This window comes from Triticum aestivum, chromosome 5D (assembly GCF_018294505.1).
Source record: "Triticum aestivum cultivar Chinese Spring chromosome 5D, IWGSC CS RefSeq v2.1, whole genome shotgun sequence".
In the NCBI taxonomy this organism is placed as follows: domain Eukaryota; kingdom Viridiplantae; phylum Streptophyta; class Magnoliopsida; order Poales; family Poaceae; genus Triticum; species Triticum aestivum.
This window is the reverse complement of record NC_057808.1, coordinates 381,787,591-381,800,949: the sequence shown is the minus strand read 5'-3', so window position 1 is coordinate 381,800,949 and position 13,359 is coordinate 381,787,591. Positions and strand designations below refer to the sequence as shown.

The 13,359-nt window shown below is 41.7% G+C and overlaps 1 protein-coding gene and 1 long non-coding RNA gene across 2 annotated transcripts; one reads left to right on the top strand and one right to left on the bottom strand.

Annotated features, from left to right (window-relative positions):
• Nucleotides 1-788: 788 nt before the first annotated feature.
• Nucleotides 789-2,634, bottom strand: LOC123121951 (cinnamoyl-CoA reductase 1). The gene is made up of 6 exons (XM_044542049.1): nt 2,333-2,634; nt 2,094-2,263; nt 1,809-1,997; nt 1,544-1,706; nt 1,267-1,456; nt 789-1,169 (listed from the first exon to the last, which is right to left on the bottom strand). Exons 1-6 carry the CDS (start codon nt 2,469-2,471, stop codon nt 977-979), a joined length of 1,044 nt encoding a protein of 347 aa, XP_044397984.1. The 5' UTR covers nt 2,472-2,634; the 3' UTR covers nt 789-976.
• A 2,893-nt stretch (nt 2,635-5,527) lies between these two features.
• On the top strand, nt 5,528-9,810 carry LOC123125019 (uncharacterized). The gene is made up of 4 exons (XR_006461263.1): nt 5,528-8,270; nt 8,652-8,739; nt 8,819-8,930; nt 9,465-9,810. It is a non-coding gene; the product is annotated as an uncharacterized lncRNA (long non-coding RNA).
• The last annotated feature ends 3,549 nt before the right edge of the window (nt 9,811-13,359 follow it).

The window sequence follows — 13,359 nt, the reverse complement described above, 5'->3', positions numbered from 1 at the left end:
GCAGCGGGGTGAGGAAAAACATGGAAGAGTTCAATAGAAGTGTGATCAAAAGGAGTAGGACATTACATGAGCTGTGGACCGTCTCTTGGATGATCTTCCTCTGTCCTCCACCAATTATTCGGATCTGTTCTCCCCCCTTGCTTCTCTCCAGGTACTTGCCCCTCTGATGTGCCTCTCTGACTTGTTTTTGTTCTTCCTTCTTCTCACTCCCTCTCTCCCATGACGTCTCTCTGATGTTTTTCTACTCTTTCTTCTCCTCATTTCCCCTATCCCATGGCGCCTCCCAGATGACTTGTGTGATGCAAGTTAAAGGAGGGTCCTGGGAGACCCAGTATTCTGCTGATTTTTGTTCCTTTTCTTCGTCAGGTGATTTGTTGTCCAGGAAAGGAAAAAAGAGCGTGGGCAACGGTCCAGGTGGGTTTGGTGATAGTTGCCTTGTTTTGTTTTGGTTATTAGTTAGAACCGGGTCAGATTTTAGCCGCCCGACCCATTTTTTTGGAAATACAAGCATACAATTGTCCATGGTATTTGGACATACTTGTCAGCGCTTGATTTGTCAGGAAATTTGACTATAATATAGTGCTTTTTACCTTTGTATTGGATGACTTTCTTCGTTATTTAACTTGTTTACCCCTAACCCGTGTCTGATGTTCACCCCTGACCCGTTTAGGCGTTCTTTTTTGCTTTATGTTGATTTTCCTGCTCATACAGGTGTAATGTGTTGATTGGTCAGGAAATTTGACTATTTTTGAATTGAAAAACAGTCAAATGTCAAATAGACAGTCCCAAAAATTAATAATTTCGGGCATGTTCCTCTTGAGCATTGTGCGTGTGAAACCAGCCGTGTGGCTCATGAGCTAGTTAGCAAGGCGAGGGTTAACACTCGGGGTGCTTGAACAGAGAATTTGCCGTCTTTTATTCGTATCCTTATTTGTTCGCGAGTGGCGACCCCCAAACTTCTTGGGAAAGTTGTGATCTAGACTTTGTTGAGAAGAGGGGGGAAGCGGCAGGGCGTATCATCACCATCCACGTCCTCAAGAAACCCGGCCTCCTGGCAGAACTCGACGGTGTCTGTGATCGTTTCCCTCAGTGGCCAGGAGCTCCACCCCAGCTTCTCCAGCTTCCCGGAGGTCATCGGAGCCGGGTGATCCATGTCACGTATGCTCTCCCTGCCAAATACCCAAAGGATGGAGTTATCCGTTAGCTCCAGCTTACACGCTGCCGAAAACAATATATGATGAATCTTCGGGCGATCAGAAGTTCTACTCGGTTATGCAGGGGTACCCAGGGTACATGCTCTTGAGCAAGCCCAGCAGCTCCCGGGCGGTGATGAAGTGAGGCGCGCAGATGTGCCTGCCCGTGGCCTCGGGCGCCTCGTAGAGCAGGAGCAGCGCGTCGGCGACGTCGCGGACGTCCACGATGTGCCACAGCTTGTCCCTCGTCTCGTCAGGGCCTCCTGCGCCACCACCAACACACAAGGAATCAAGCAACGGAAACAGAGCATGCGCAGCGCACTGTCATGAGTTTAGTTGGCGGCTAAAACCTTTGAGGAAGTAGATGAGGAACTGGCTGCTCGTGTTGATGGTCGGCTGGAGCAGGGGACCGAACACCAGCGCCGGATTGAGAGTCACCACGCGGAGCCCGGTTTCCCGCCCGTACTCGAGTGCCGCCGCCTCCGCCGCTATCTTAGCAACAGGGTACCAGCTCTGTAGATATATATACATGGCAAAATGACATAGTCAAGGTTATAAATAAAGTATAAAGATTTCTGATTATCATAGTGATGGTGCGGTTGCCAAGCTGGTTACCTCGTTGCTCCTGCAGAATTCTTTGTCCGACCAGCAGCTCTCATCTCTGATTTTACCTTGGGGCCAGTCTTTGGGGTTGATCTCGACGGCGACCATGGACGACACGACGACCACTCTCACGGCATTGGCCGCAGAGGCGGCCTTGAGCACATTCGTGGTACCAGTAACAGCAGGGCCCAACATTTGTAGCTACATGGTTGTGCACGAAAGGAAGACGTTAGTGGTGTACATAACATTTAATGATTGATGCATATCGACAGTTCTTCAGTTATGAAACTTGCTTGCCTCTGGATCGGTTAGGATTCCCGAAGGAACGGGAGTGGCGACATGGAAAACTCCCTGGCATCCCACGACGGCAGCTGCCATTGCGTCGTAATCAAGGAGATCAGCCTTGAAGAGCCTGAGGCTTTCGGAAGCGTTCTCTAGCCGCCTCAGATGGCCGGTCTTCTCCTCGCCTGAAACACGATCAGGAATCACTCGTTGGCCGGTTATGACACCGCTGACACGGCCGGGCACGCACGTACCGAGGTGGCGGACGGTGCCGTGGACGGCGTAGCCGCGGGAGAGGAGGAGCTTCACGAGCCACGAGGCGATGTACCCGCCGGCGCCGGTGACGCACACCGTCTTCCCGCTGCCGGCATTTCCCTCTGCGCGCGTCGGCATGGTCCGCTCTGCGTCTGTTCTTGCTGGCACGGCCGGCCTTAAGTAGACGCAGCTCCCCTCGCACGAGAGTGGATGCAGATGCAGCTCCCCTCGCAGAAAACGAGAGTAGACGATGGCAGGACCAGCGGTCCAGCGCCCGGCCGGACACCCATCATCGGCCACCCCTGGTCCTAGCGAGCTGCTGTCGCTGCCTCCCCAAGTTGGCCAACTAGCCTGAGCCTGTTGGCCTCCATGGCTGTAGCCTGTAGCCACAGCTTCTTCCTAGATGCAGACCCGTCCACTGCCGGTCGCAGCGAGACGCCAGGGCGCACCAGGGCCGGACAGGGCAACAGCCGACGGCGCGTCGTCCGCTGCAGAGTTCACCTTCGGGCTTGGGCACGTTCGTCGCGACAGTAACAGCAGGCCCCAGCATTTGCTGATGCATGCATGGTTACAACTTTGGGAGTGTCAATCGACTGAAAATCATATTCGGATCAGTCACTTTTGTGTATGTGTGAATTCTAAGGCGGGCCGCAGCTATGCCACCAAGCCATGCAACTCGCTCGCAATTTGCGGAGCGCAACACATAATAAGGGGCTATTCGGAGACTCTCCCGCTCCCCAAGTCCACTCCAGGAGTTGGTGGAGCTGTAGCTAAAAATGGTGGAGTGGAGAAAAGGCAGCTCCACAGATTCTCAGATTTCAGGGAGCTGGAGGATCGTCGAACAGCTCCTAAGAGAGAGAGCTTGTGAGAGAGATGGTGTTGGGTACATGCATGTCAGAGATATTAAATGAGGGCTGTGAGAGATATTTGGGCCGGGTGCATGCATGCCATAGGAAAAATAATGAGAGAGGGATCATGAGAGACACTGATGCGTGCATGCATGACAGAGAAATTTTATGAGAGAATGATACCGTTTTGACTTTAGCGGTTCACATGAGGACAGAAAAAAGTCCGGCACGAGTCTTTCTGAAAACTACTAAAAAATTAATAATAACAAAAAAATCACTTAAATTACGCTTTCTATTATATAGCATATAATAGTGAAACTTTCACAAAAAGGAACTTTGGTAAGAATAAATTATTAGTGGCATTGCTATTATACTCTTAAAGAAGAAGATGAAATAAAATATAAAATAAAAAGAACAAAACATTGAAGTTTTCCAAGAAAAATGAATTAGTGACATTAGTATTACCCTATTAAATGAAAGAAAATAAAGGAAAAGTAATCATATAATAGTGGAATCTTATACTTCATTATTGTTTTGTTTTCTTTCTTGCATACAATTTACACAAGAATTACTTTTTTTGGTATACGCAAGAATAATCATATAACAGTGTAATCTTAGAAAAATGAACTTCCCTAAGAAGAAATGAATTTGGTATCATTACTATTACCATTAAAGAAGAAAGAAACTGAAACAATAACAAAATAATGAAGTTTTCAAATAAAGAATGGATTAGTGGCATTGGTGTTACCCTTTAGGGAGAAAGAAAATAAAACAAATGGAATTTTTTCACACAATTTACACAGAAATTGTGTGTTTCTATAATATGCAAGAATAAGCATAAAATAATTGAATTTCAAAATGATGAAGTTCCCTAAGAAGGAAAGAATTTAGTGGCATTGCTATTACCCTTAAAGAAGAAAGAACACGAAACAAAAATAAAATAATGAAATTTTCTAAGGAAGAATGGATTAGTGGCATTGGTGTTACCCTTTCATAAGAAAAAAAAATGAAAAAATTGTACACAATTTACACAAAAATTGCCCTTTTTAATACTATGCAAGTATAAGCATAATTGCTGCCTTCATACATAAATATAAGATGATTTGAATATTTAAATAGGGACTACGTACACACTAGAATGGATGAACAAACGCAGTAAAACACTTGTGGCATTGGTATTACACTTTCAGAAAAAAAACTAAAACCAAATCAAAATAATGATGTTTTCTAAGAAAGAATGAAACCCTTTAAGAAGAAAGAAAACGAAAAAGAAAAAACTTTCAAAACTTGCACACAATTTGCACTGATATTACACTTTTTGAAATATGCAAAGAATAAGCATATAATAATGCATTTTTTGCATTCTACTGTAGTTTCCAAATAGTGTAACTCAAATAATGTGTTTCCTTTAAGCAGAAAAAGAGAACTAAAAAAACTTGAGCACATCTTTTCACCGAAATTGCACTTTATCATAATATGCTAAAATAATCTTATAATCATGAAATTTTGGCACAAACTATATAGTATTTGTTTGTATATAATTACACTCAGCCAAAGACCCACAAAAACAAAAATAACCAATAAAGGAAAGAAAGAGGGAAAAAGAAAAACCCATAGAAACAGAAAACAGAAATAAATAATGAAGCAATAATACCTTAAATAGGAAAGAAAATGATATAAAAAACTACAAGAAAATAATGAAACACAATTTGCACATAAATTGCGCATTGCTATAATATGCAAGAATAAATACATAGTAGTGAAATGTTCGCAAAAGGAAAATTTTCTAAAGAAAAAATGAATTTGTGGCAGTGGTATTTGATCCATGGTGTCTCTACTTCTCCGGATCTAAATAATGAATTAGTGGTATCGATATTACCATTTAAGAAGAAAGAAAAGTAAAAAAATAATGACAAAATTTGCATGTGGTTTGAATAGAAATTGCGCCTTTTTATAATATGCAAGAATAAGCAAAAATACTAAAATTTCACAAAAAAAAAGTTTCCTAAGTAGGAATAAATAAGAGGTATTGGTATTACACTTAAAGAATAAGGAAATGACATAAAAATCTAAAAAATTAAAATAGTGAAGTTTTCTAAGAAACAATAAATTAGGGCATTGGTTTCCCGTTAAGAACAAAGGTACTGAAAGTAATAAAACAAATAATGAAATATTTTGCAAATAATTTGCACAGAAGTTGTGCATCTCTACTCCTAATGTCTCAGTTGGTAGTCTCCGTTCTGGGTTTATTTTCGTCCCACCTACCATTTTCGTCGGGGTTTTTTCATCGGTTTTTTTCGTCCATTCCCCGCGCCCACGCACGCACGCACTCGAAAAAACCACCCGATCCCATTGAGCACCCGGTTCCTCTCGATCCCCTCCATCACGCACGAGATCGCCGCCTCCCCTCATAGAGAAGACGCCGCCGGATCTCGTGCGATCCCGCTGCCGCCGACTACGGGATCGCCTCCACTGGATCGCCGCCGCGGGCATAAGGGGTCACGTCACCGCCGCCGCAGACGTAAGGGGTCACTCCAGCCGTAATCCCCGATCATCGTCCAGCAGCTCACCGTCTGCGGCCGCGACCGCCTGATTCCCTGTTGCGCGTCCCCTTCAATCACGGTGGTGCTCCTCCCCGCATCGCCGTCGTTGGTGGAGCTCGCCTCACCCTCCTCACCTCGTCGGCTGCAGCCGCACTTACCCTCCACGGTGCTCCTCTTCGGCATCCACCGCAAGTCAGTGCACGGCGACAATAGAAATTTCAGTTCACGTGTAGAACGCCCGTTCAATCTCTTGTTCAGGAGATTAAAATTGACCAAGGAAGCGGTGCCGGCCACCAGGATCACGTACATGAACACCTGAATCTATACATCCATCTCGAGCCTTGATTAACATGATTAATGGGCAACTCCAACTGTAAGTGCAGCCCTATGTACGAAGAAAGAAAGCAAGGATCTGGTGGAAGAAGTCGTTCGATGGTGGACAAATCAGTACGAATACAAGTTACATTATGTCAGGGGCAAACGTTTCTTTTTCTATGGCTTAATTTCTCTGCTCTATATACATGCCAACTATCTTTATATATTGTTTTCTAAAGCTTCTCTATATATTGTTCTGCAAGAACTAGGGACTAACTATGGCCATGATGTAAAGTGCTGAAACTCGATCTTGTTCGACATGTGAGGGTTGTCAATGCCTGCAAGTGCTCAAACTCGATTTTGTTTTACATGATGTGAAGTGCTAAAAATCGATTTTCTTTTTCTTTATATATATATTGTTTTCTAAAGCTTCTTTCCGTGTTGAGCATGCTTGGTTGTTGGACTGTGCAGGCTGGAGAGGAGACAGTGAGATGTGGCAAACTGAAGGCATGAGTTGATTACCTTCTGTTGCTGAAAGGCGTATTTGGAGTATGAAGATCCTGAGTTGTTGTTGATTGTGTCTGCCTGAGCTAGCTAAATTGTTTCAGATACGTTAGTGTTGCTTTCCCGTTGTTTCTTCAAATATCAATATAGCAGTTTTGAAGTCATGCCTGTTGTTTTCTTCATTAGAGATCCACACACCAAACTGATAGGCAAGTAAACTCGCTTTTCACCCATTGCAGTTCATCAGCAATCCTTGAAAATTGCTGGAGTTTTTTTGTTTATCAGCAGCCTTACCTTATTATTCTATAAGGCAATAGAAGGGTCTATTAATACCACATCTGTATACATAGATTTTGCTTATTAAGTGACAATTGCATGAGTTCTTATGTAAAGCTTCGATCTCCTTAAGGTAATGCTTTTTCCTCTTTTTCACAAGTGGGTTCAGCGGCATCTTTTTCTTTATATACGTGTACAATTTGTCTTATTTTCCTTCTGGCCTGGTATGCCACCATTTCCAAAGCTGAGTTGTAAATGAACATAGATACACCAATTTTCCCTTTAATGTGTGTACGATGTTGAGATGCCCGCAGGCCGTCGTCATCCAGTCTCTTTAGTCTTAAACAAGGACTACTTTTTATTCGTTCTATTTTCATATTCAAACAAGTAATTGTCTACTTAGTTAAGGGCCGTCCCGCACCTTGTTAATAGCTGTTCAAATATGGTATGATAGTTTTGTTATTTAATTACTTTGCTGTTTCTTGTACGCAGAAATTCTCCCATAGGGGTTTGGAATTGGAGAGTGCCATATATTGGGGTGTATTTGTGGCAATGCATTGTTAGTAAGGGTGAAAGATTTTCTTTAATTTACCTGTTGTGCTAAATTGTTGAGATGGTACCACTTATTTAGCATTCCAAAACATATGCGCTCAATTGGTTAAGACGACTGGTATGCTGGAAATGAGATTTTTCGTGGAGATATAGTTTTGATATAGTAAATTTTTACTTGATTCTTAAGCTATGTGGTAATGTCATTAACATATAATAATATTTTATGCCTACCATATACTATCCTTTCACAACAACTGTTTATTTTTGAAATTTTAATATTCTTTTGATTCAGGTTATACAGTTACATGATGATGGCAGATGGATGTGTCCTTCGAAGAATTGTCTAAATAGATAAAAAACAGTAACACTAAGTCTTGTAAGATCTCACAAAAAATAGTTCTTGATGCTCGTCCGTTGCTACAGGCTCATGATCGTACATTCCCATGCGTTGTTAGTCGAAATAGAGACGAACCATTAACATGGGAAGGATTTGTGAACTCTTTTTGTACATCAATAGGGGAGACAACCAAAGATAAGTTAGTTCATGTTTTTTCTTAGTAACACAGTTGTCACCAAGGTACGTCTATGACTCCTAATGTTGAATTGTATTAGCTGTCATGGGCATCCAGCAGTTCGAAAACAGTTGTAGTGCTGATAAATTAGTTCATGTTTTTATATTAGTAATACAATGTGATAAAGAAAATCATGTCCAGCAATTAATAAGCAGTCCATCATCCTTATATTTCTTGATGGAGGGAATAAGATGCACTTGACAATGCTTAGTTTTTTTATCTTATATGTGTTGTGCTACTGCTATTTCAGGAGGAATATGAAAAGGAGATAAACGACACCAGGACCTGGAGCTCACGTACGCTGAAGAGGCATAAACTTTGGATAAGGTGGGGCATGCACGCATTATTCTCATTTTTTGAACTGTTAGGCCTTCAAATTTTTTTTTGCATTATTAACATAACTCATGAAAATGACATTTTTTATATATATTCAGATAGCATTAATGTGACCAATCCAGGTAAATTTGGGTGTCTGGAGTGTGAAAGTTTCAAACGTTTAATCCCACTGATATCGCGATGATACATATACAGATTGATGGAGTAGTAACTTCAATTTATTTCTTAAATGATAGAAATACGGATAAAATAATATCAGAGCCGCAGAATTATGTTTGCACGATCTATGTATATCGTATATCTTGTTCGTGTTTTATTTTGAGATGAATTGTTTATTTTTTTCATATATTGTATTTCTTTATATCACTTCAGGAGCTGAAGAATGAGAAACTGAAGGCTGTTGTGGAGTAAAGAGCCTCAAGGAGAAACTAGAAAACAGACAGATGACCCGCGGTCGAAGGTCTGTCATGTATGCTTCTATGCGCCACAAATTTTCAACCCTCCTTACATTAACTCGTCATGTGACTATACTTGTGCAGAGTGAGCTAGTCAGTAATGGCGGGACTGACATCGACAAGCCATGACCTTGTTCTAGAGGACAAAATCGTGCTCGCCAACAAGGGATGTGATCTACAACATCGATGAGGCCATGTGGGTGACCTTATTGGCTGCAAAATATTTATCTCTACTATTGATCTCTACTATTAAAGGGGAGTTGGTAGTCTCGCCTCAACCCCGGTTTTTTTTCTCCCACACCCACCTCCCCCTTTGGTTTCCTGTTGATATGAGGCCCCTTCCACCAATTTTTTTAATCTCCCACCGGTCTTCTCCCTCCCATCTTTTTTACGCTCCTCTCCTCTCCTGATTACCCTAGCGTCGCCGCCGCAGGGTCCTCCTGCCACCCCTCCCCACTCTCCGCCACCCCCCCTGTCCTGTTTGATCCTCACCTTCCCTATCGGTTGCCGCCATTGGGATTAGCAAAGTCAGCAGCCATGGGATGGGACTCATGATCATCATCCCTGAGAAAAAATAAATAGCAACCACAATGGAAGGAGTGGATATGTAGTGGCATTTTTTCTTCAATAAGGCTTAACACTACTTGTGTCTACCTCTAAATTATAAGCCAATCCACAATAAGGCTTAAATATCTATTGGGTTGTTCATTTATTTTTATTTTCTCTTCAGGAAACAATGTTTTTCTCCCGAGTGGAAGGAGAGGACATGCAGTGGCGTTTTCGCAGCTGGAGGCGAGGTTGAGGAAGTTGAATCAGGTTACGCTTTGGCAACATCCACCCGAACTGCTTCAAAGAATTACCAGGACGCCTTCGTATTTTGTACTGTGTGCTGGAATTGTCTTTCAGTAAGGCTTGCATTGATGCTTTTATTAAAAGCATGTTATATTTAGCGGTTTATCTGCAAAACTTGTTCAGAATTAAGTGATGGTAGTGATACAAAAATTTAACTATCACAACTTCTTTCAATTATATTTAGAAATGAGGCTATATAAAGCTTCCTTCTGTTCTAAGATTTCATGGCGTGGATTTATGTGATGATAGCAATATGTGTGAACCAATATGACACCGAGGAACTTTTGAGTTTATACGATGGAAGTGCATGGGTGTATTTGCCTAATTACTATTCCATATTATTGTGTTCCGAAGGAGTGCTTGCTCATCTATATCTCTTCATTTTGCTTGCGGGTGTGATTCCTTTATTTCTTTTGCTCGTTTGGCTTCATTGCTTATAGTTTGGGCTTGGTCACAAAGAGGCGATACAAAGGCATTCCTCCATTCTTTAGCTCAGATTCAGACTCTCTAATATATGCAGGGAGTATGATCAACAAATGTCAGAGTAATATAAAGTTGTCAAATTTGAACATATGCAAAAGACTTTGTAACACAAGCAGGAATCTATATGTAGCTATTTACTTCATCTGAAGAATTCACTTCATGACAGGGCATGGTGCGCTGTAGAAGCTTGTTGTATATTTTATTTACCTTGCTTTACAGATTGATATATTGTGAACAATTAATTCAAATAAATAATTTCTATCGCAAATAGGAAATAAGATTGCTTTTCTTCAACTTAATACATGTGTCTGCTTTATAATATAAAATTAGTCTTTTCAACATGACCTGGCCCATTGAACTTCATGTCCTACAGTCAGGATGGAGACTTTGTTCTCTCTTCATATGGACCATCATATATAGAAGAAAATGCAGCATTGTGATATCAAATAATTATTCACTCATTGGTCAATGAAATTGTTGCAGCGTGTGATAGATCTGCGGTGTGAAGTATGCATTATAGCCCGTAGCAACGCACGGGCGTCCTACTAGTTTTTATAATATGCAGGAATAAGAATATAATAGTGCAATTTTTACAAAAAGGAATTTTCCTGAGAAGAAATGAATTTGCGGCATTGGTATTATCATTAAAGAATAAAGGAAATAGAATAATACTAAAAACCGAAATACCAAAGTTTTCAAGAAAGAATGAAATAGTGGCTTTTTTACCATAAAACAGTAAGGCAAAAGCCCTACCGTGTGTCATTTTTCATTAATGGAAAGCAAGAAAAATAGTAGAGTTTACAATGGTTGATGGGGAGACAACCAGAGAAGTCTAGGAATACAAAATAAAGGAGAAGAGGGAAAATAAAAAAATTAAATATTATCAATCCAGGATGACATGCCGGGGTTGTTTGGTTTCTAGCCACATCTTGCCACACTTTGCCACACCTACCTTAGGCAAGTTTGATCAAGTTAGGTGGGTGTTTGGTTCTAGCCACACCTAAGGCAAGAATTTTTTAATGAGAAGTGAACCCCACATGTCATAGACACAGAAAGTGTGGCAAGATTCCCTTAGGCAAGCCAAAGTGTGGCAAACAATTTGAGCAACTCAAGTTGGGCAAGTGTGGCAAAAATAATGTGGCAATATATGGAAAACATAGTCACAATCCAAACAGCCCCGCCATCCTTAATACTAGGTTTGGCTCTAAGCATGGTCAACTTGAAAGTTTTGAGGAAGTCATATCTGCATTCTGTGATTGAGCAAGGTATTCCTTCAAACATCATTCCATTTCTTTGATTCCAGATGCTCCAGTAGCCCACTGTCATAATTTCCTCTTTAAGATAAACATAAAATGAAATAAAAACTAGAACATAATCAAAATAATGAGGTTTTCTAAGAAATAATGAATTATTAACATTGGTATTATCCTTTAAGAAGGAAATAAAATAAAATAGAAACTAAAAAATCAAAATAATAAATTTTTCCAAGGAAGAATAAATTAGTGTCATTAATATTCCCCTTTAAGAAGAAACACAAATAAATTAATAAATTAAAATAAGGAAGAATAAATTAGTAGCATTATTATTATCCATTAAAAATAACAAAAATGTTTGCAAAACATGCACACAACTTCACTCTTAAATTACACTTTTTGAGTATGCAAGCAATAATTATATAGTAGTGTTTTCTCACATATTGCAAATTATTTATGTGTGTACATTACACTCACCCAACATCCAAAAAATATCCACAAAATAAATATAAAAACAACTAACAAAGAGAAACAGAAATACAAAAGCAAAAGCACATAAAAAATATTAAGAAAATAAAGGGAGAGAGAGGAGGGCTGGATTGCACAGTTAATGGGCTTCAGCCCAGAAGGAAATCGACTGCCCAAATAAGGGGTCAGACAAAAAAGGAATAAGCCCACACAACAAACAACACATGTCAGGAAAAAAACAGCATGAATCTGAGAGAAAAATCCTATGGCCACGAAATCGACTGACCCAAAAATGGAAGTTCAGCTAAAATGTACCTAAAGTGTACAACTTTCACGGTCATGGTTATTTATTTATTTATTTTGAACTACAAATTTTTTTAACTTCTTTTCTTAGGTGAGCCATGGATTTTATTCAAAGTTCAAAACGTCCGGAATACAAACAGGTAAAATCCCTAGCTTCTGCGACCTTGGCTAAGTTGATGTCTGGTGTTAATTGCCGCAGCCTGGGGGTGAAATTTGGGGCAGGAATGTCCGTGCTGCAAGAAAGCAAGGAATTTAAAGAACGAAATAGAGGCCGGCCTCGGGAAGACCCGTTCAATCGCTATTTTATTACGTGTCGTCCATAAGCTCTTTGTTCCCTCTGCTTCTAGTTTCAGGAAGAGGGCGTCTCAAAGTGCTGGCGGTGGCTCCCCGATGCGGCAGCGGGTCAGGGGACCACCAACAAGAGTTCCAGGAATTGTGGCGCCGACTACGGTTCTAGCCACTCCTCCTGTGCAAAGGGGCGGCGTTGGTTGCCCGAATGGGCTTCACATTGGCCACTACCCCAGATGCCATCATCGGGTTTTCGATACGGGTTGCTTCGTTAGCTCTGTGTCGGTATGGCAAGGACAAGCTGGTGGCGTTTTTGGACGAGGAAGACAATCTAATCGTCATCGACATGGATGCGGCTATGCGCGCAGTCGAGGAGAAGCTGGTGGTGGGGCATGTGCTCTCCCCATACCCAGCAGGCCACAAGGCCATTGTCAATGCACCGAGAAGCCCGTGGCGACTTCGAAGAGAGGTTGTGTCACAGCGTGTCACCAACAACAATGGCCGCTTCGTCATCACGTTCACAAAGGAGACGGACTGACAACAGGTGCTTCAGGTTGGTCCGTGGCACTACAGGAATGACGATGTGATTTTTGCGGACTATGATGGCAAGGGGAACCCCGTGGATGTGTGCTTCGACTCCTTTAAAATTTTGGCCCAAATCTGGGGGCTCTCGGTCTTCCTCAAGACGGAGCAAATGGGGTGGATCCTCCAAAAGAAGCTCGACATCGTGGTCGCAGTGTCGCACCACAACAGAAAGATCGTCGATAAGCACCTCCGCAACTGCGTTGAGCACTCGGTGGACAAATCTATGAGGAACTCCATCAACACGACACTGGCTGGCAGCAAGAAGATCAACTACCCCGGCAAGTATGAAAATTGCCTAACTTTTGTTTTTGATGTGTCTTTGTGGGGCATAAGACGGAGAAGTATTGTAGCATGCCAAAGGATATGCGGAAGGCATCCTTCTCCGCCGACATA